General features: G+C 36.5%; 1 protein-coding gene across 1 annotated transcript in view; it reads right to left on the bottom strand.

Annotated features, from left to right (window-relative positions):
• The window catches only part of LOC110107466 (protein S-acyltransferase 8-like), a 36,815-nt gene extending 14,934 nt beyond the window's left edge, over positions 1–21,881 (bottom strand). Inside the window, exons 1-3 of the mRNA XM_020837737.2 lie at positions 21,580–21,881; positions 15,032–15,217; positions 7,816–8,106 (exon numbers count right to left, since the gene is read on the bottom strand). Of these exons, the coding sequence (XP_020693396.1) occupies positions 7,816–8,106; positions 15,032–15,217; positions 21,580–21,618 (516 nt within the window). The 5' untranslated portion in view covers positions 21,619–21,881. The remainder of the gene's footprint in view (positions 1–7,815; positions 8,107–15,031; positions 15,218–21,579) is intronic.
• Between the last annotated feature and the right edge of the window lie 519 nt (positions 21,882–22,400).

Genomic DNA, 22,400 nt, shown 5'->3' with positions numbered 1-22,400 from the left:
AAAGGGACGACCGACACCAGAAATTAAAGCGTGAGGTTGATCAAACAATGACGGATCGACAAACGGACTTTGTCATTGCGTTCAGAACAATGCAAATACTAAAAAATTACATTTTCTATGCTCAATTTGGATCATCTGAATTGGTGGCATGAATCTCGAGACAAAGTACACATATGAGGAAAGTGGCCTCGATGTTGCCCAGACGAAATCCGATGGCAAAACGGACTTCGTCATTATGTTCTGAACATTGCAAATACTCAAAAACTATATTTTATTTGTTCAATTTGGATCATCCTAATGGGTGACACGAATTTCGAGACAGCATGCATTTCGAGGAAATCAGGCCTCGGGGTCACTCGGATGACGTCCGATCGCGAAACGAACTATGTCATTGTAATCGGGACATCGGCAATACCCTAAATTCACTATTAATTCGTCCAATTCTGACCATTTAGCGAATTCAACATGTTAAACAAGGTGATCGACACAAAAAGAGACAAATTCCACGCTAATCAAAGAATTACGCAAACAAAGACAACTTTTGGTAATCAATGCATTGCTGCCATCTCAGATTAATGGGGATACCAATAATAGTAGGTCATTATTAACACTACATATTTGTTTAACAAAAAATAAAAAGTCAAATGAAATTTCAAATCAACATTAATTATTACCTCAATGGCAAAAAAAAAATCTGTGAAAATCTGGCCAAATCCACAAATCCCGCTGAAATGAATCTTGTAAATCACGGCTTCGTCGTTGTCTCGTTTGGAACAAAGCCTAGCATTGAAGGAGAAATGAGGGCAGAGCGTGATTTTCTTCTTCCAGGAGATCGAAAGCTTTTCCGCTAAAATCCTCCAACCTGCCTTCACTCTTGACCATCTCCACCTCACAAACAACCTTGGCCAAACTCCTCTACCTGCTCAGCCATCCCAATCGTCAAAAAAAAAAAAAAAAAGCCGCCGCCCCCCCTTGTTTTACTTATTTACACTTAACCCATCACTTCCACTTCACAAATCTACCTCAAAGCCCTAATTTGCCAATTTCTCTACAGCCCATTGCATACGTATTTCATAACTCCACCAACAGCAACTTATACAGCCCAAAGGCCCAACACCTGCCTCCACCAAACCAGCCATCTTCATCCCTATTCAATCAGATTTTCCCTCTACTATTTGACGTCAGGTAAATGAGATGGCCTACCCACCACATTGTATGTTTTGCTTACAGCCCGTTTACTGAATTTTATTTCAGATTGTTCGTCTCAATTTGTACTTTCTCTCTTAGTAGAGAAACCATTTTTCTCTCAAATCCCTTCTTGTATATTTGTTTCTAGCCTTTTTAATTACTCTTGGCAATTAACATCAACAGTAATATCAATTTTGATACTAGTGTTGATGTTAATATTTATTTTCTTTTATCATTATTATTATTGTTTTATTTTTTAAAAAAAGTACAAGTGGGAAGCAGGAAAAGAGATAGGTATGTATGAAGATTTACTTATACCAAAAAATAAGAGGAGAAAAAAGAGAAGAGTTTTTTTATAAAAAAAAAAAAGATTTTGTGTATCTCGTCGCCATCATCCCCGCCGCCGACATGCAAATGTATAATCTCTAAACTTAGGTTTTCATTCTCGTCATTGGCGGCGAACTGGCAAACCCCCTACGCGCTCACGTAGCGTAGTGGGGAGGGAAGCTAGTGCGACGCCTACGACGAGACGGGAAATCGCCTAAAATCTTATCCTCGATGCTTGCGACAAGCCGGCAAACCCCCTACATGCTCACGTAGCGTAGTAGGGAGGGAAACCGGTGCGACGCTTGCGACGATGTGGGTAATCCCTGGACCGCTCATGTAGCGTGAGGGGGACAAAAATTAAGTACTCATACGTGGGGAAATCACTGTGCTTCTTTCTAACATGTGCTCTTTTAAAACAAAAAAAAAAATCCTTAAACACTCATATAGCAGGCGAGGATTAAAAAAAATGCAACCACAGTGTCATTTGACACCTACCTGAAGCGCTCAAGTAGCAACGAAGGGAAGGTTGCCTCTTGATTTTTCCCCTAAACGGGGAAGACACCAGGAGGCAGCCGAAATTTTCATTAAAACACCGGACTTCGACAAAATTTGGATAAACTGAAACAGAGGACTTGTATTTGGACATAAAATGAACTATAAAAAAATGTTGAACATAAGTAAAATAAAATTGAATACAAGTTTGGACTTGCAAGGACTACAGGGGACTCGACGAACGGAAGAGGCTCATATTGAGCCTGAACTTTATTTGAACATATGAAGAACTTTGACATTGAACTTGAACTCAAATTCACAATAAACTCAAGCAAGCTTCACTTGAATGCAAATAACAATAATTTAAACTTGAGCTTGATTAAAGAACTTTGGGACCTAATGTGATTGAATGAAATGAAACTCAAATCAAACTTGATTTGAACTTAAGTATTGATTTGAGTATTAAGTGGATAAGATTTGAACTATTTGAACATAAGCAAGAGAACTTGCAAGCTTGGATTTGTAAGGTTGAAGCTTGTAAGCTTGAAACTTGTAAGCTTGGACTTGATTTGAGTCAAGCACAATGGAGATGAACTTGAACTTGAACAATGCAAGGGACTTGATTTGGACTCAAGTGCGCTTGCACAATTTGAACTCAAATGAAACAAATTGAATATTAACTAAAGCTTGATTTGAAAACAAAAGACTTATGTTAAAATCTCAATGAATATAATTTGATCATAATCAAATGAAAGACTTATGTGGAATCATCATACATGTTGCAAACAATATGTAGGGGCAAGGGGTATAGTTTGTCTACAAGCAATGAGCAATGATAAGGATATGTGATCTAGCCATAAATGAATGCATATGATATTCACACAAGGATAATAGCTTGTCCATGAAGAAGAAATGAGCACACAAGTGCTGGGTGAGAATATATATGTCATGAGTTATTCATGAATATGAAGCATAAGATGCAAAACGAATGAGACATTCAACGGATGTCGGTTGACACATAAACAAAGGATGCTGATGCCCATGGGCTTTGAGGATTGATACACAAGGAATGTATCAATTCACCAATCAATGCATACAATGAAGCCAGAATCCAGTCATAGATGTAATAACATATTTACAAGTGACAATCATTGGCAAACAATGAATGGTATAGTATTCTAGAGCCAACAGTGATCAGTACACAAGTATCTACAACAATGTCCACGAACATTAAAATACCTACGAGTTGATTTTGCAGCTCACTGATCAACGGGTATAAGGAAGCTGATGACAAATGCAACATCTTATTAATCAACACACACAAGAAAGAGCGAGAATGAATGCAATAATATTTCAAACTTTTATAAGCGATCACAAACAACACGGCTTAAGCATGACGAATCTCCCGCTAATACAAACAAAGGAGTTACACTAAAGAATATGTACCGGCTACAAATACCGATGAAAGGGTGAACATGGATATACATCCAAGATGTTATCAACAAGCAAAATATGAAAAGAATGTGACAAATGCAAGTGCCTACGAGCTTCTGAAGGAACCCCGTTATACACTTAACATGCCATCTACAAGAAGAATTCATGGGAATTACAGTAGATAGCAACACCTACTGACAAAAGCTGGAGATTAGTTAGTGCGCTATAATCTACCTGCATAAATCATGTAAGTGGTGCACGACAGTCTACATGTACAAGGCAGCAAACAACTCAATCTATAAGCTACTACGCCATGCCACCGGATCCATAACATGTATACAAGTGAACATAAGGCGTGTACGAGCTTTCAAGTAGACGTTGAATTCTAATGATGGTTGCCCACTCAATTGATCAAAACTAAATATTTAAAAATACCTCGCACATACACCATAGTTTGTATACACATAGGTACACTAAATGGGTAAATGTATAATACAACCCGCACGAACCCCCGGTGAGCGTGTTATTGGTACACACGTGACATCTAGGGACGCTGCGCGGGTTATTAAATTTGAACCTGATTCTCCTAAGTAGGTAAAAAGGAGTCGACAGGGAATAATTATAAAATGCCCCAAAACACCCGCATGGGCCCCGACGAGTGTGTTATTGATACACACGTGACGTCTAAGGATGCTGTGCGGATCAATAAATTTGAACTCGATCCTCCTAAGCAGGTAGATAAGAGTCGATAAGGATCAATAAATAATTACAAAATGCCCTCAAACACCCGCAAGGGCCCCGGTGAGCATGTTGTAGGAACACATGTGACGTCTAGGAATGCTGCGCTGGTCAATAAGTGAATTCAAGTTCGAACCCGATCCTTCTATACAGATCAATAGGAGTAGACAGGGTTCGAACCATCAAATAAATATACAGTTGTGGAGACCGATATATTTATTTTAATACATTCATATTAGGCCTTCAAGGCCTATAATCAAGAGAATTTACTAATAAATGTTCAAAACCTACAAAACTTGATCCCCTATCGGCAAGTTAATAGGGTCGACGGGGTTCAATCAACAAAGAGAAATAACCCCTTTCACCCCGATGATGGCCACGTTGAACGAAAATCTCAACCGGAGGGGTTAACAAATATTTCAAATGTCATCCCATATATCAAAAAATCCAAGATCCAAAATCCAGAAATTTAAAAATATTTAAAACTAAAATCTAACCATACACCACTTAAAGCAAAATTCATCCACCATTCGCAATAGTTTGCCGAGATGGACAAATTCAAACATAACTTCAGCTCACATAGAGCTAAATGTCTGGTCGAAAATATCACTATGATCCACTCTCAAACAATCTCCTACTAGTAAGGACGTGGTACTTGTCCTCTAACCAGCGATTTTGCCGCCAAATGGCACCGTAGGATAAACGGTTATGACCCGAGGCCCTCTGAACTGAGTAGTTTTGCCACCAAATGGCACCACGAAACATCTCTTATGGTCAGAGCCAATACGCTCCTTAATGGCATCAAATCCTTGAGTTATTTTTTTGATCAAATCCTTGAGTTATGAATCAATAGGATATGATCGATAGGGTATAAAGCCCTCTGTTAGCTAAGGTGGATTCAAATTTATCCCCTCAAACAAACATTCACCCCATGTCTACAAGGTACCATTGGACGAAAAAACTCATGGTTGCCGACAAGGATCCTTCTGTCAGGTTGGGTCGACTACCTCCTCTGACTAAGTAAACCAGGGACCATGATGGCCCGGGATGACGGAACCATGGGATCTTATCGAGTCCATCATCCATTCCCCCACCATCCGCTTTAAGTGCAAGATGGTGAAATTTCAAGTTTTTTTAAATATCAATCTTCCAACCTTCAAATTTCCAAATTCTCAAACTTCAAACCCATACTGCTACTATATGCTTGATAATGCGTATACTCTACGTATCTAATTGACGACTGGCTTAATCGAAAGTTCTTTCTCGTTATCGGGAGGGGTAATTAACTATAGGGGCTTGCGCCTATAGGAAACCATAACTCATATCATAAAGTCCTCACAAAATGAGAGCAAAATCTCTGGGTAGTGTCTTATCTACAAACCCATCTGTCTTCCATAATTTACCTCGGAACATAGTTTCGTTAAAACTCCCTCGCCGAAGAAAAGCATCAGCGGGCGGAGGCCGGGGACGAATTTTCGGAGCCCACAGGCTTTCATTTGAAAGTAGTCCTAATGACAATTCTTACAACCTCTACCAAATAGCGAGTCTTACAACTTAGCCCTATAGACTAAGATGTTCATTGGTGGGTTTGAATGTTTAAATAGGTCTTATGACTTCTAGATCTAGAAGTTGCCTGACGACGGATCTTACGACCTAGCCCTGTAAGCTAAATGATCCATATGATGGGTCTTACAACCTAGCCATATAGACCATGATGCACTTACAATGGGTCTAGGGTTATGTTATTACCTAGACATTTCCCTCAGAAGTTGGACTTATGGCTTCTATTAGAAGTTGTCAGCATGTTAATTACGGATTAGGGGTTAAATCATTTTTTCCTAAAGATTTTTTTTTAAGTTGGACTTACAACTTTCATTGAAAGTTACTGGCGTGTTAGGAATTTGATGTTTTGCACATTTCAGTGTTTTGACACCCACATAAACGTCTTGTTTTGCCAGCTTTGCCTCAATACTAGCCTACAGTCGTTGTTTCGAAACTTACTAGCCAACAATTATTTTCTACTCTAGCTTTCAGTAGTGTGCTTGTAGCTTTTTTTCTACTTAGTATTGTCACTCTACTTTAGCACTGTTGTTTGCTCTTTAAATGCTTTCCAGCACTTCGTTCTGCCTATAGTAATTAGCTTTACCTGCTAGTTTTACTTTCCAGTATTAATTTTATTTATGATGTGCTGATTTTTATCTATTTGTTTGCAAGTGCATGTCAACAAAAGTTACAATAGATGGAGAGTTCACAAGTGGCTACAGTTGCAGTCTTTGCCAGGAGCTGGAGCTCACCAGAGGTTTAGAACTTGCTAGGAGCTCGATTTATATTAGGATTTTTGGAGTATTTTTTCTGTTTTGTATTTTTTTTTTAGTATTTTAAGAGTTTAAGTTTTAGTGTGAGTTTTATAACGTCAATTAGTGTGAACGTTGTTATGTATTCCATTTTATTTAATTTTGATATAATTGCATTAATTAATTATATTAATTCATTAAATAAATTTTTAAATGAAGTTAAGTTTTAATTTAAAATCAATTACTTAGCTGATTAATTGTATTTTAAAATTGATTGTATATTTTAAAATTACTTCATTATTTAAATTATGTTAATTAATTATCCTCATCTCTGCAACACTTACTTCGTTTTATGCTTCTCTTTTAACGGCCAACATTCTGCGCCATAAAGAATTGCAGGTCTTACCACTATCTTATATAATTTTTTCTTAAGTTTGAGAGGTACTTTTCTATTACACAACAAGCTCGATGCATTACTCCACTTCAACAATCCAACTTAAGAGAGGTACTTTTCTATTACACAACAAGCTCGATGCATTACTCCACTTCAACAATCCCATTTGAATTATACTAATAATATCCACATCTATTTCACCATCGCTTTGAACAATAGACACGAGATATCTAAAACGTGTACTCTTAGTCTCTTACTAATGACTTGATCGCCCAAAGTCACAATCCCTCCACTAGATCTATTACTATTAAAATTACACTCCATGTATTCAATTTTAAATCTACTTAAATGAAAACATTTAGACTCTAAGATTGACATCCATAATTCAAGTTTACTTTCAACTCCCTCTCTAGCCTTATCAACAAGAAGAATATATCTGCAAAAAGCATACACCAAGGTACATCCTCTTACAAATGTCTAGCAAGAACATCCACGACTAAAGCAAAAAAGATACGGGCTTAAAAAATTGATCCTTAATGTAATCCAATTGAAATTAAAAAATACTTGATCAAATCACCTTGTGTTTGAACACAAAAACTCCTACATACATATCCTTAATGACTTGAATATAAGCATTATTAACTCATTTCTTTTCTAGAACTCTCCATAACATTTATCTTAGAACTTTATCATATGCTTTCTCTAAATCAATAAATATCATATGTAGTCCTCATTCTCTCTATACTTCTCCATCAAACCTCTAAATAAATGTATAGCATCTTTTTAGTCCACATGAAAAAAATGTGATACAAAAAATTCCAGAAATAGCAATAAGAAATAGATGAAATATTTAAAAATAATAATAATAATAAACAAAATATGAGATGCATTAAAATTATGGAATTATGCATATTATAGCTGTAAATGGACAGTAAAGCATTCAAATACCAATCCAATGCACTGCCCAACCCAAGGACAGTGATGATCAAAGCGTTCCACACAATTATTACAGATTGAGCAATGCGAACACCGAGGCGGCCGATACAGCATGCAAGTATCACAGTACTTGACTTTCACAGGCATGCCATTAACCATCACTTCTTTAAAACGAGGAATTTGGTTGCTGGGTGTCGAATCCAGAATACTTGAATCATGGGAGATTTCTTCCTCTGGAGGATGGGAAGCCCGGGGAATGATACCAGGATCTTGAGCTGAAGTGAGCATCAGCAGCACAAGTACCTAAAACAAAATATTGCTATTAGCATAAACATGGTAATACTTACAGATTCCCAACTAATTAACATGAAAAGCAAAAGAATTTTCAGAAATGCATTTCCACCCAAATATACAGGTACTTGTGATATTAAAAGTGAAACCAAATCTGATGAAATATTGAGACAGAAAATTTTTAACTAGAAAAACTAGCTCAATCATTAAAACCAATGCTACTGAGCAACCCATTGGATGACAAAAAAGAGTGACTCAATGAAAGAACCCATGGTTGCGTGGAAGACAAGTCTCACATATTCATTGTGTAATGAAATTAAGGCTTCAATTGCTGAGTTTCTTTAACATATAATATACTGCTTTTATATAGTGTGGAAGAAGAGAAATGCACTTTATAGCCAAAAATGCACAACAACAATTCCTAGCCATCAAGCACAACCCCTCCAAAGCTTCGCGGTAATGAAAAACATAATTGTAGAGCAACCTGTCAACCTCCATGACGTGTGATGACTTTATTTCATACTACAGCGCAAAACATGCCAAAGAAATCCTTAGGGCTTGTTTGGGACAACTTTCTCATTGCTTTTCTTTTCAAATCATTTTTACATTTTTGTTTGGCTACTGCTCTACACTAATTTCTATGATGGAAAGTTATTTTTACAATCAAATGTGCTAATATGTGATAGCTGTAAAAAGGTTGTTGTTAAACTTACAAAAAAAAAGGTAAATATTTATAATACTAACAACCTTCAAAAAAATTATTTTCCCTACAACAACTTTACAACCACCTTTACAAAATTTGCATTCGCCTCAAACAAACTCTAAGATGTTTAAGATACCACTGAAGAGATCTAGAAACATCGTAATCATAAAATATCAATGTCTAATTTTAGGAACAATTAATAGAATAATGTTTAAAAGTCAGTGATGAACCAATGTTTTTGAAATAATGAAATCTTAATTGAATGCATTTCAAAGCTTTGAACACATCAAATGTAACCCTCCTCATCATTAGGCTTTTATACCAACTATTTTGGAATGACTTTATAAATCTTTGTCCCCATTTCTTTATGAATCCTTCTTTCCATTCACCCCTAAAAAAGAAGAAATAAAATGAAGATGCCAAAAACATAGCACAAATGCGGTGAACTACATTGCACATCAATATACCAAAATTGAATCTGTCGAAGTTGAGGGAGTTGAAGGGAACCCTTTAAAATACAGTTTACAAACACCTTTTGAATTTTGAAAATTGTGCTTCTTTACGTTTATTGTTGAATGTGTTAGACCGGTCTAGTCGGTCCATACGGGACCGGCTCAGGGAGAACAGTTTAGGAAGGTCTTTTGAGGGAGTTAGGAGGGAAATTTGAATGTAGGGACTATTTAGATATTTCCTTTTGGATTATATGCATTAAATAGTCTGTTTTCTTAGAGTTAGGGCATCTTAAATTTGGCTGAATTTGAGATCACTTAGTTTCTTTGGGCTCTAGCGGCGCCTAGAGATTTGGGAGAGATAAATACTCCTATCGAATAGAGGATCAATTGTATCTTGGTATTTTTTGTCTGTATCTTTGATTATTGCAATAAAAATTATTGTTTTCTGGTTTTCGTTGAGTTTGGAAGAGCTTTTCTCACTGTTTTTTTCCAAAATTGATAGGAATTACTTTAAATCTTCAAGTATTTTCTATCAAATTGGTATCATAGCAATTTCCTGGACTGAAATAGAAGTCTTGTTCGCTGAATTTTGTTATGTTTTGTATCCTATCGTGTTGTTTTTTTGCTTATTGGAGGCCAGAATTTGCGTCAAATTTGCAGCTCTTGCTATTGGAGCCTATATCCAAGTTCTTATGGCATGAAGGAAAATAGAAGTGTTAAAAGGGGAGATCTAACAATTGAAAACTCAAAATTTCATATCTTCACACTCAACTTTCAGATGACAAAGGTCAAATTTCAGCCATCCACGAGAAGATGGATGGGAATTTTTCCATCTTGGGAGAGACGTTGAAGAAGTTGCTCGAGAGCCAATAAAAACAGCATCATCAGAGGCGAGGGAAGCCTCCGGCAACCTAGGAAGCGGGGAAAACTCTAACCTAATAAGGCAAAGGGAAGACTAGGAGGTGAAGACTCAAAAGAGAAAAGAGAGCATGCCTCCCCTGGAGCCTGTTCCTATAGGGGAGCCGGGTAGGGGGTATGGGTAGAAGCGTTAGGTGGAGCATGAACAAAGGTGTGCTAAATTGGAGAAGAGGGGAGAATTTGAAAGGGAAAGGGGTAACTATAACTGAATAGGGGTTGGAATTGAAAGGAGAGGGATTTATTATGATCCAAGGGGTGCTGAATTTGAAAGGAGACTATGAGAATTTGATAAAAGGTTTGGGTATGAGCGTAGAAGGGATAATTTGGACACTTGGGGGGAAAAACCACCCCCTTGGGAATGAGAAATTATGGAGGGAACGGAGGCGATCCGAGGGTGAGGAAACTGAAGATGTCAATCTTTCAGGGGGAGGATGTGCATGGGTGGATGATGTAGGACGGGAGCAGCTAGCCACTTAAAATCTAAATTTAATTTTCAAATTTTTAATTTGGAGGGATTTGGAATTTGAAATTTAAATTTAACTCCAAAGGGGAAGGGGAATTAATGGGGAGAGAGGGAGATAGGAGAGAGAAGGTGGGGAAACTGGCGGCATGCATGAGTTTGGGAAGTGGATTGGAGTTAATGATCTCCAAATATTAAATTTCAGTTTTAGAAAGAGGGATAATTAATCCCATTTAATTTGAAATTGATTTGGATTGATTTAAGAGATTTCCTAATTTAACACTATATATTTTTAGAAAGAATTTAAAGTTTGAATTGAATTCAAATCAGATTGATTCTCTTTCCAAAATTATCTATAATATTTTAGGAAAGTAGGCTATCAAAGCGAGATTGGCTCCAATCAAGAGAAAGAGGGGAGGGAAGATGTGTCTAGGTTCAATATATGTAGATTAGGGATTAATTAATCAATCAATTTCAGATTTGATTAATTAATAGGACGAGGGAAGCTTCCAAAATTAAAGTAATTAATTAGGAAGGATTTGAAATTCAAATCAGATTAATATGAATTTAAATTTCTTTCCAAATTAATGATAATCTAATTAAGGAAAGAGGGGGTTTTGGAGGGAATTTAAACTTCCTAAATCATGATTCTAAATTAGGAAAAATGTAATTAAATCAAATCTAATTTAAGATAAAATTAGACTTAATTTAGGAGTTTTCCTAAGTTAGCTTAGTTATTTTAGGAAAGTATTTGAAATTCAAATTTGAATTTCAAATAGCTTTAATTCTTTCCCCGAATTAGGTAGGCTAATTTTGGTAGGTATTAATGATGATTGAAATCATCATTAAGAGAAAAAGGATGGGAGTTGCTGGCGGCTATGAGGATGGTGGAGTTAGGTTTAGAGAGTGGGAGGAGAGAAGCTTGGCCGACGGCTATGGAGGGGATATGGTCGGTGGTCAAGGGAGAAGGAGAAAAAAGTGTATGGAAAGAAAGATAAAACCGCGAGCCTTGGACTCTTCCGAAGACTGACAGGTGATACGTTGCCCTTCTCCAAGGGACTTCAAGCCACGAGATCGGACCCATCCTGCGGCTGGTAAAAACTCTGAATCCTTCCCATAGAAATCTCACTAACATCCTCCCAAAAGAACACAAGTGCATAACACAAATTTTTATTATAATTCCATCATTCATAATACAAGAGAAGGGACCTCTATATATAGGCCTCAAAAGAAACTAAAAGACAATTTTGCCCCTTGGGCTTACATAAGATAAGACTCTTAAATAAAAATGGTAAAAAAGGAAAATTGCAAAATTAAATCAAAATACAATTAATAAACTAAAATAAAACGGAGTGATCTCGGTCGTCTATTTTCGACTCTTCCTTTGAATATCGTCCACCGTCGGATGCCCGCATGAGTGGAAATACAAGGTAGAAAGATATTTCACCGTCAATGGGTTGGCGGAGAAGGAGAAACTAATGGCAGCGGGCCTATGTTTGGAAGGGAATGTTTTGTCTTGGTAGCAGTGGAGGGACATGCGACAACCCATAAGAAGTTCGGAACTTTTATTACGTCCGGTGTAAGGACGTAGAGGAACGTCCGGTTGGAGGCAAAATCCCGCCAAAAAACTCGGTATTTGCTTGGTACAACTAGGTATTATTTGATATTAACGAGAAATACCGCTCTTTGAAGACCAATACCGAGTTATACAAAAGTTGTACTCGGTTCAACTTTTGTATAACTCGGTATTTCTCGATTTAGCTCGGTATAACTTGGTATTGGGTCTTCAAATGATGGTATTCCTCCTTATTGTTTGGTATTGCTCGGTACAACTTATTTTTTGACGGGATTTGGCCTCCGACCTGACGTTCCTCTGCGTCCGGTCAGAGGACGTAATAATTGGTTCAAATATTGTTTGGTAGAAAGTTTCCGAACGGGCAGAGGAGGAAATTTCTAGGGCTGTCAAAATCAGGTCGCGGTCGGGTTCGGGTCCAACCTGAAACTGACCCAGCACTATTCAGTTCAACCCGAACCCAACCCTTTTTTATAAATGGATCGATTGTTTGGACCCAAACCCTACCCCGCTTCGGGTTCGGGTCAACCCGAACCCAACCCGCATAATTCGCTCTTCGACGACGTTCCCCTCCAGTCGGAATTGAAAGGTAAAACATTTTGATTGGAAGCAACGACGAGAGTTCGCTCGCTGTGAAGAAAACTCTCCCTTTTGTGCGTTGTCCGACTTCGCTCCTTAGACAACGTTTCCTTCCATTCGGATCGGAAGTTACAACATTTTAATCAGAAGCAACAACGGGAGTTCGCTCGCTGTGAAGGAAACTTTCTCCTTTTCGTGCGTTGTTTGACTTCGCTCCTTGGACGACATTCCCTTCCATTCGGATTGGAAGTTACAACATTTGGATTGGAAGCAATGAGGGGAGTTCGCTCGCTGTGAAGGAAACTTTCTCCCTTTCATGCGCTTTTTTGTTCGAGCCCGGGTTCGGGTTCCTGGCTGGATGTCAGGTCAAAACTGGGTTTCCGAGTAAACCCAAACCCAATCCGAAATTCCAAACGAGTCTAAAATCAGGACCCGAACATGAAATTTTTGTGTCGGGTTTTTAGATCCTGTCCAATATTGACACCCTTAGAGACTTCTACAAGCACTTCTTCGCCTTGACACGAGATGGTTCAGTGATGGAATACCAGGAGGGATTCGAGTAACTTGCTAGTCGATTGGACCGCTTTCTTGAGATAGTGTTAGAGAGAAATTTCATGAAGGGACTAACACTAGAGATCCGGGCAACTGTGAGACTAATGAGGCATCGCGACTTAGTAGAGGCTATAGAGCTAGCTTAATTGGTGGAGGATTAAAGGCACCTGGAGAGAGAGACGGAAGGCAACAACTCAGGAGGTCCGAACATGAGGACCACTACCTTTCTGGAACCAAGGAGCCAACATCGAATACTTTTCGAGTGACTTCGAAGGAGAAGACTGTAGGAGTAAGACCTGTGAAAAACTTCAAGAAGCTCACATAAATTGAATTATAAGAGAAAAGAATGAAGGGGCTCTATTTCAGATGTAACGAGGGGTATACACCAGGGTACAGGTGTAAGGACCGGACTCTTCAGGCTCTTACCGTTTGTGATGAAGAAGGAATGGAGGAGGGTGTCGTCTTTCCACCTTACGAACAAGGTGGGTCTTTGTGAGGGGAGTATTTTTAGACCGGTCGAACCGATCCACACGAGACCGGCTTAGGCGAAGTCTTCCGCCTCTCCTATACGTGTCGTTCAAGCCGCCGGGCCTAAGGGAGCAGTTTAGGAAGATTTTTTGAGGAAGTTAGGAGGGAAATTTGAATGTAGGGACTGTTTAGATATTTTCTTTTGGATTGTATGTATTAAATAGTTTATTTTCCTAGGGTTAGGGCATCTTGAATTTGGCTAAATTTGATCTCTTAGTTTCTTTGAGCTCTAGCGGCGTCTACAAATTTGGGAGAGATAGATCCTCCTCTCAAATAGAGGATCAATTGTATCTTGGTATTTTCCATCCATATCTTTGATTATTGCAATAAAAGCTACTACTTTTCTAGTTTTAGTTGAGTTTGGAAGAATTTTTCCTGCTATTTTTCCGAAATTGATGGGAATTACTTTAAATCTTCAAGTGTTTCCTAACAATGTGTTTAGTTAGACCACAAATACTATGTGAGAAGATGAGCCAAAAGACAACGCTTTAAGAGAAAAGACGGTGTAAAATAATGACATAATGTTTTGTCAAATTGAACCTATTAAAACTATGGTCATAACATTAAAAAAGCAAAAACAAAAAAATTTAATACCAGATTAGCTTATAATGTTATGAGAACACAAATAAAAATTAGATTTAATAAATACATGCTTTGTCCACCAATGTGTATGTGCACATTTTCCGTAGCGAAAGCTTTGAAGACTTACATAGATAGTAAAAGAAATTGCAACCACCAAAAATAAAATGAAGATGCCAAAAACATAGCACAAATGCGTTGAACTACATTGCACATCAATATACCAAAATTGAGTCCATCGAAGTTGAGGTAGTAGAAGGGAACCCGTTCAAATATAGTCTGCAAGCACATTTCAAATTTTGAATATTGTGCTTCTTTAAGTTTCTTGTTGAATGTGTTTGTTAGACCACAAATACTATGTGAGAAGATGAATTAAAAGACAACGGTTTTAGAGAAAAGTCAGACTAAAATAATGACAGAGAATATTTTGTCTGACCGAACTCATTAAAACTATGAAAAGAAAAAACAAAAAAAAAAAGTTTAAATACCAGATTAGCTTATAATGGTAAGTGAACACAAACAAAAATTAGATTTAATAAATACATGGTTTGTCTACCAATGTGGATTTCGTAGTGAAAGCTTTGAAGACTTACATAGATAGTAAAAGCAATTGCAACCACCAAAATAGCATATCCTGCATTGTATGTAGGAAATTTGTGGAGAAGATGTCTTGCAACAAAGACACAGAATATCACAAGAGGAATAACTATAAGTGAAATAGTGATAAAGAGCGACCGCGCATCAGGTCCAAATATCAACCTCCCACCACAGATGAACCTCTACAAAAGTCAAAGAAAATTGTTAAGCTTTCCAAATGTAACATGAAAGAAACCAAATTTTTTACAAGATAAGGATATCAGATATTCAAAAACAATCTAAAACATTAACATCAAGGGTCCTGACTAGTACAGAAACCAAGCATAAGCCAAGTAGATTGCAAATGAGGTAAGCCCTACATCATTGAGGTGAATTTATAGCAGCAAGAAAGCTTTCAGAAACAAGCCATACAATGACAGAACCTGTGTAATTCATACTCAAGCATGGACATAATGAGTATATTAGATAATGGCAAGGCACAAAACTAAAGTATCATCAAGGTAATTGAGGTTATTTTTTATCTTACCTATAATACGGACATTAATATTGGGATTATGAGAATTTCCATCTAATGATTATTATTATTTATTTTAAAATATCGTAAAGATGATGAACATAAACTTATGTTAAAGATTTATTTGTTTAATTTACTAATATTTATTATTACATGATTTAGAATAATTACTATTTCTCAATAATATGTTAAAAAAAAATTACGCTTAGAATTAATTACTAACATTTTTCTAAGGTATATTTGAGTTTATATCATTAGATTGTTATTTAGATGCTAATCATATTTAATTATGTTATTTATGGATTGTTATCTTATATCTTATTAATTTTTAAGTAGGTTTAAACTTCTTATTTTTGTTTTAAATTTTAAAGGTATGCTACTGATTTTTTAAAGTTCATTTAATCTATATAAAATTTATTGAAACTATGTAAAAATTGGTACTAATAAATAAAATATGTAACAAGTAATGAATTCAGACTTAATTCATATTCCATTGAAGTCCTTGAATTTTTTAAATGTGATTTTATATGTTAAAAATGAATTTAGTATGATTTACCAGAACGTTAGTTGTTTCATACATTAGCTGACGTGGAAAAGGCTAGTTGATTATAATTGTTGGAAAGTTAACTGTAGTTGATTTTGGCATTGTGAGACTAATTTTGAGCAGTTTCTTGAGTCCTAAACGACTCTTTATATACTATTATACTTCTACTATAATATATTAGATAATTCTGCATATCTTTTATGTATGTTGAGAAAAATTTTCATTCCCAATAAATTTTCTCTTAATTCAAATCTTTATTCAATCCAATAAGGAAATTAAATATGCGTTAGTTCTCAAGCATTTATCTATACTTCAATTTATCTTTTGGAAAAATCCAATTGATTTTATAAAACTTATTCATATATTGTCATAATTACGTAAGAGTATTAAAGTATTTGGTCACAATCATAATACCCTTAGCATGTATTCTTAAGAGCAGCCCGAATTTAGAGCATTGTGCTATATTTCTGAGAAAAAAAAAAAGAACTCATTTATAGAAGAGGTCTATTCAATCAATTTTCTACTCCAATGAGTTTATAAACAAAACTTTTACCATGGAATTCAACCCCTTCAAGTTGTATAGCCAATCTCACCATCCTTTGTTTGTTTCGTTGCCCCAATGGAAAATCATCAACAAAATGGATGGAGACTACTCCATGATGGCAAATGGCACGCGCCATTTTACGCCATTGACATGTATGGTTAACCCTATAGAGTTGGGTAATTTGAAGGGAGGAATGATCACAAGTTGTCAACAAAGGAGCATGCTACAACATTGTGGATAAGGAATTCGATGAGATAAAGCTAGAAGAAACATCAGCATAATTCTTTTTTTTTTGCACCATACTGCTGTGTCATGGCATAAAAAATAATAAACTCCAAGAGATTCAACACAAAAACAAATTTTTATTGACAGGAAATCAAATACAAATAAAGCAAGATACAATGGTCCTCTTTTGAGAGGAGGATCTTCTCTCTCAAACCCAAGACGCCACTAAGATCCCTCACAAAAAGAAGACTACATCACTCTCCTATCAAATTATACATACAAACATAACATAAATCATACCACTTACAGCAAACGATAAAACAACAAATTCTAAAACAGCCCTCCCTCAACTTCCTCTCAAATCAGCCCTCTCTAATTAGAAAATATCTCCTAATTAATCTTCTCCAATTCAGCCCCCAAATTTGCCCCCTTTAATTAGGAAATAACTCCTAATTAATCTCCTTCAAATCAGCCCTTTTTAATTAGGAAACATCTCCTAATTAATCCCTTATTCCCTTTCATAATTTCTTCTCACATATGTAATGATAGGTTAATGATGGGCCCCACAAGGGGGATGAATTGTCCTCTCTCGTATCAATACCCCCCTCCCCAAATGCACCTTGTCCTCAAGGTGAAAGTTAGGGAATTGTCTCATGATTGCCTCGTATGGCTCCCATGTGGCATCATGCTCTGACAAGTCTTTCCACTTAATTAGCACCCCTTGTGCCCCTATCTCCCCTCTGCGCACACCCTCTACTTCCAGGGGTTCCAAAATGACCTCCATGTCCTTTGTCAAAGTTGGAGGTAGAGATGATGGTGTATGCTCTCTTATTGTCTTCCTCAGTTGTGAGACATGAAAGACTGGGTGGGTGTAAAACTGATGAAGGTGGTAGCATAAGTCTATAAACTACTGCTCCAATACGCTCCATGACCTCATAAGGCTCAAAGTACCACAGGGATGATTTCTCTAGTATTTTCTGTCTGTAGGGCCTTAATTTTAAGTAAACCATATCTCCTGGCTCGAAGTTTACTTCTCTCTTGTTCTCACCATCCTTCCTTTCATGATCTGTTGGGCACTAAACAAATGTCCCTTTAGCTCATATAATACCTTGTTCCTCTCCTCTAACTACTGCTCAATACTAGACATGGGTGTAGCACTCTGCCCATAATAAATCAGATGGGGTGGATCTCTCCATAGAGAATCCTGAAATGAGTGGTCTTTGTTGTTGAATGGTATGAGGTGTTGTACTAATATTCTGCCCACGCAATCCACCTTGCCCAACTCATCGGCGTGTCTGATACAAATCATCTCAAATAGATCTCTATGCTTCTGTTGAATACTTTTGTCTGGACATCTGTATGGAAATGATATGTTGTGTTTCTCTTCAAGACTGACCCTGCAAACGAAAGAACTCCTTCCAAAATTGGCTAAGGAACACACCTTTCAGAAATTTTAGATCTATAATCAATCATTTGTTAACACCTCAGTACTCTAAGCTTCCAAACTGGGTTGTGACATTCAATCACCTTTGTCCTCCATTTATATTTAGAGAACAAAATACAAGTACAAGTGCACTTCTGATATCAATGTTCATAAAATCATTTTGGCATCATTCATGGCAATAATTCGCCTAAAACTTCAATTGTTTCAATTGATCACAAAAGGAAAGAACTTTATCCTAAATAATTTATGCAAATTTACATCGTACCAAACTAGGCTTTTATTTCCAAAGGTCCATCCTTCCAGAAAAATGAATGTTTAATATCTCCCAGGGTATCAAGGAGCATGTAGCAATAATCCTATGGAACAAGAACCCTAGATAATTGTTAAATCTCAACCTTACGATCCCGAAGACATCCACGGCTGTGAACAGTAATCCGTGGGAGGACTACAAGGATTGCATTAATTCCTCCCATTGATTTAGGAATAAGTATATTCATATTATTATAAGAGTTATTTGTTTCCTTATTGATATACCTTGTATAGATCTATAAATAGGGAGTAGATTGCTTAATAAAATTCAAGCTTTTCATCCTGTGGAACAAGAACCCTAGATAATATTGACATCCTATCAAATCGTAAGAAATCTAAACAATTTGAGAAAATATTAAAGATTCATGCCAAAATCACTATTGAGATTAGCAAAAGATCAAAAATATAATACTACTATGCATTCTATATTATTAGATTACTTGCATATTTTCAACAATTTCCTCTTGCTATATAAGTTTAACTTTCAATATAGATGATAGAATTCACGTTATGGACAAATATTTACGAATAATATAAGCTTTGTTTGGAAAAATGATATTACAACATCAAGGTTAGTAGAATAGATTGAGTATATAATAGAAAAGTAGAAAACTTTAGTAAGAGTGATAATTAACAATTATCAGTCCTTAAAGATAAGTAATACCTATGTGTTATAGATTTAAATAAATACGATCTATTCTACCAAAGAATAATAATGTGACCTCTAAAATTAATGTTAGTTGTTAAAAAGGTACAATACCATAATAGCATTATGTGACATGAGACAGACTTAAAGATAAATCATAAAAATTATGATTAGGCTAACTATGTTTTATAGACCCGATTTATGGGTGTTGGATAGATAGCCAAGTTGAGGGGTGATAAAAATGATGATATTAAAATAAATGAGAGGGAAAACTATAAAATATAGATTAAAAGATGATTATATTAAAATGTTGGTTGAAGTAGCATCTATTGAATATAAGGTAGTAGATAATAAACTTTGATTTGAACATGTACAAAAAATGATAAAGATGCAACAATAAGATAGTCAGAAAAAATTAATATTAAGGATTAGTAAAAAGGAGTACAGCAAAGGTCGCATAAATAGAAGTTGTGCAAAAAGATGGGCCAAGTAACCACTCAAAGAATGACAAAATGTTCACCTACAGAGACCACACAAAGAACAATGGCCATTGATCTGTCCACCCTAGGCGTATACTCCTATAGCAACAATTCCTTCCTTCCCCATTTCCCCTTGTAACTGTCCTCAAGCTTCCCTAGCCCCCACCCATCATCGCAAAGTTCCTTGCCCGTTGCAGCATGCCAATGGTGATGATCTCCTTCCACACGTTTTGCAATAGCCACACCATGTAATAATCCAAACCCTTCCCCTAGTGCATTATCAAATGTTTTTTTTTCAAATAAGGTCATGAAAGCTTCCTTGGTCTCATCAGCACACTCCCCAAACTATGCTGGTGATCTATGCAACCTCCTTCATGTCCAAGTTCTTCCCCTCATCATCCACCGAGATTACCAAATATTCATAGCTAGCAGCACTTGGCAATACCGTGGCTTCTTTCATCTATTTTTATTGCACAAATAAATGCTATATCAAAACAAGTGAAGCAATTGAGTTACAAAAAGCAAGTCAACCGCAGATCTTCCAAATAAAAAATAATAGCTTTCATCATAATTGTTTCAATAATGGTTTTCCATCTAACTTCTCAAAAAATAACAACAACAACAACAACAGTCGCACCATCAACTAGAAGCTCTCCGCCGGTTGCAACATTTCAATTGCAATGATCTCATTCCGCACATTCTATAGTAGTCTCACTGTGTGCTAATCCAAACCCTCCAACTAATGCGCCATTGAATGCCCTGTAGACTGTGATCATGGAAACCCTCTTGGCCTCTTCAACTCATCACCCCTCACCTTGGGAAATGCACGACCTCCCACACCTCCGGGCTCCTCTCCTCATCATCCATTGTATTAAAGATTATCCATCGCCGACAACATTTGGCAATATAGCAACTTCTTTCATCTTTTTTATACCACATATAAAACGTTATATCAAAACAAGCAAAACAGTTGAGCTAAAAAAAATCAATAGCTTTTCCCCACAATTTTTCTGAGGACAGCTTTTCAACTTCTCAAATATGAAAAGCCATACCCATTAGCTGCTAAAACTCAATCAGACCTACTACAAAGGAAAATCTACTGAGGTCAAATCAGATTCAATGAGCCAAATTAACACTTTATAGCATTGAGTAAGAGTGGCAATTTTTCTAGGATAATACACAGGCAACATTATCTAGTAGTGAAATGCAGTATGGAGAGCTGGTGAAGAAGCCTTTCTAACTCAGACGTATACAATACTAATATATTAGAACCAAAAACAACATTTTTGATGGAATGTCCGGCTCATTTAGCCTGCATAAACATATCCATGCATAGATAGCACAAACAATCAAAACCAATTTTCGCATAGAGGAGTGATGATGCTAACTGCTAAGTACAGTAAAATGTCCAAATACCTAATGGAAGTGTCGAAATCAAGATCTAGCTAGTAAAACAAAAACTTGATAATCAAGCAAAAATACAACCTGACGTAGCAAAACAATGAAATAGCAAGGTGTACCATCACCCCAATCACCAAAGCACTCACTAGATACGCCATCATGGACAAAAACCAAGTTGCTTTCAGGCGTCAGACAAGTCCGCCAAAAATAGCTAATATTGTTCCAAATTGAACCAAAATCCCGCACCACAACCGAATCATAAAACACAAAAAAAGCCCAAAGGGGAAACACCTAACAAGATCTCCAAATTTCTGGCACGCCCAGCTTTAAATAGCAAAGCCCTTAAATAACTACTGCTGAAACCTTTCCAAGTTCCTCGTTTCGGCAATATCCAAAAATAAAAGCAATTCCATAAAAGAAAAGACGTTAAACTCTTACATTGCTCCCTTTCCAAACTTGATAAACTCGCTTTGCCATGGAAGACGATGATCTTCCGTACTAATAAACAAGAAGAAAATCCAGAACGCGGACCTCAAACTCTTGCATCTTAATCCGCTCACCAAAGAAATAGAGATAGAAGAAGGTCCAGAAGACAAAAAAGTCAGAATTTTCTGCCACGGGACCTAAGAGAAACAGGAAGAACGCATTCTTTTCCCCTCTTTCTCTTTTCGATCCCCCACCTTGAATTCAATAGAGGGCGGTCATTGTAAAGGATATAGCATTAGGGAAATAAATGAAATTGCAGGGTCATTATCGGCACATAATTGTAAAAAGAAGCGGGGAACAGCTTCCCACGATTTTTTCCTCGTTTAATATGCAGGGATCGAAAGTCCAATATACCCCTGGGTCTTAGCTGGAAGCCTGGAATCGCTTGCTGTTCACTTCTAGGTATTTAGCTGCTCGAGGACTTTTTTCTTTGGGCAAAATTTTTGCCGAATTTTTCGCGTTAAAACATTTTATTTATTTTTCGGCTTTCGCATTTTCGCATTTGGATTGGTGGAGCCGCTGCCCGATGCTTTTGAAAAATTCATTTCAAATTAATTTTGGCTTATAACAACAAATTATATTGGCGAGCTTTGATTATAAATTAAAATAATATATATATATATATGATGTGTGCATGAATTTATCTTAATTGATTTAAATGTTTTAAAAAAAATTAAGTTATTTATATATTTTATCGACTCAGTGGAGAAAAAGGATTTATATAGCCGACATTACATAGTGAGATAAAGGTTTGATGTTATTGTTGTTGTTGA

This window comes from Dendrobium catenatum, unplaced genomic scaffold, assembly GCF_001605985.2.
Source record: "Dendrobium catenatum unplaced genomic scaffold, ASM160598v2 fragScaff_scaffold_1105, whole genome shotgun sequence".
NCBI classification, from domain to species: Eukaryota; Viridiplantae; Streptophyta; class Magnoliopsida; order Asparagales; family Orchidaceae; genus Dendrobium; species Dendrobium catenatum.
This window is presented reverse-complemented; position numbering and strand designations above follow the sequence as displayed.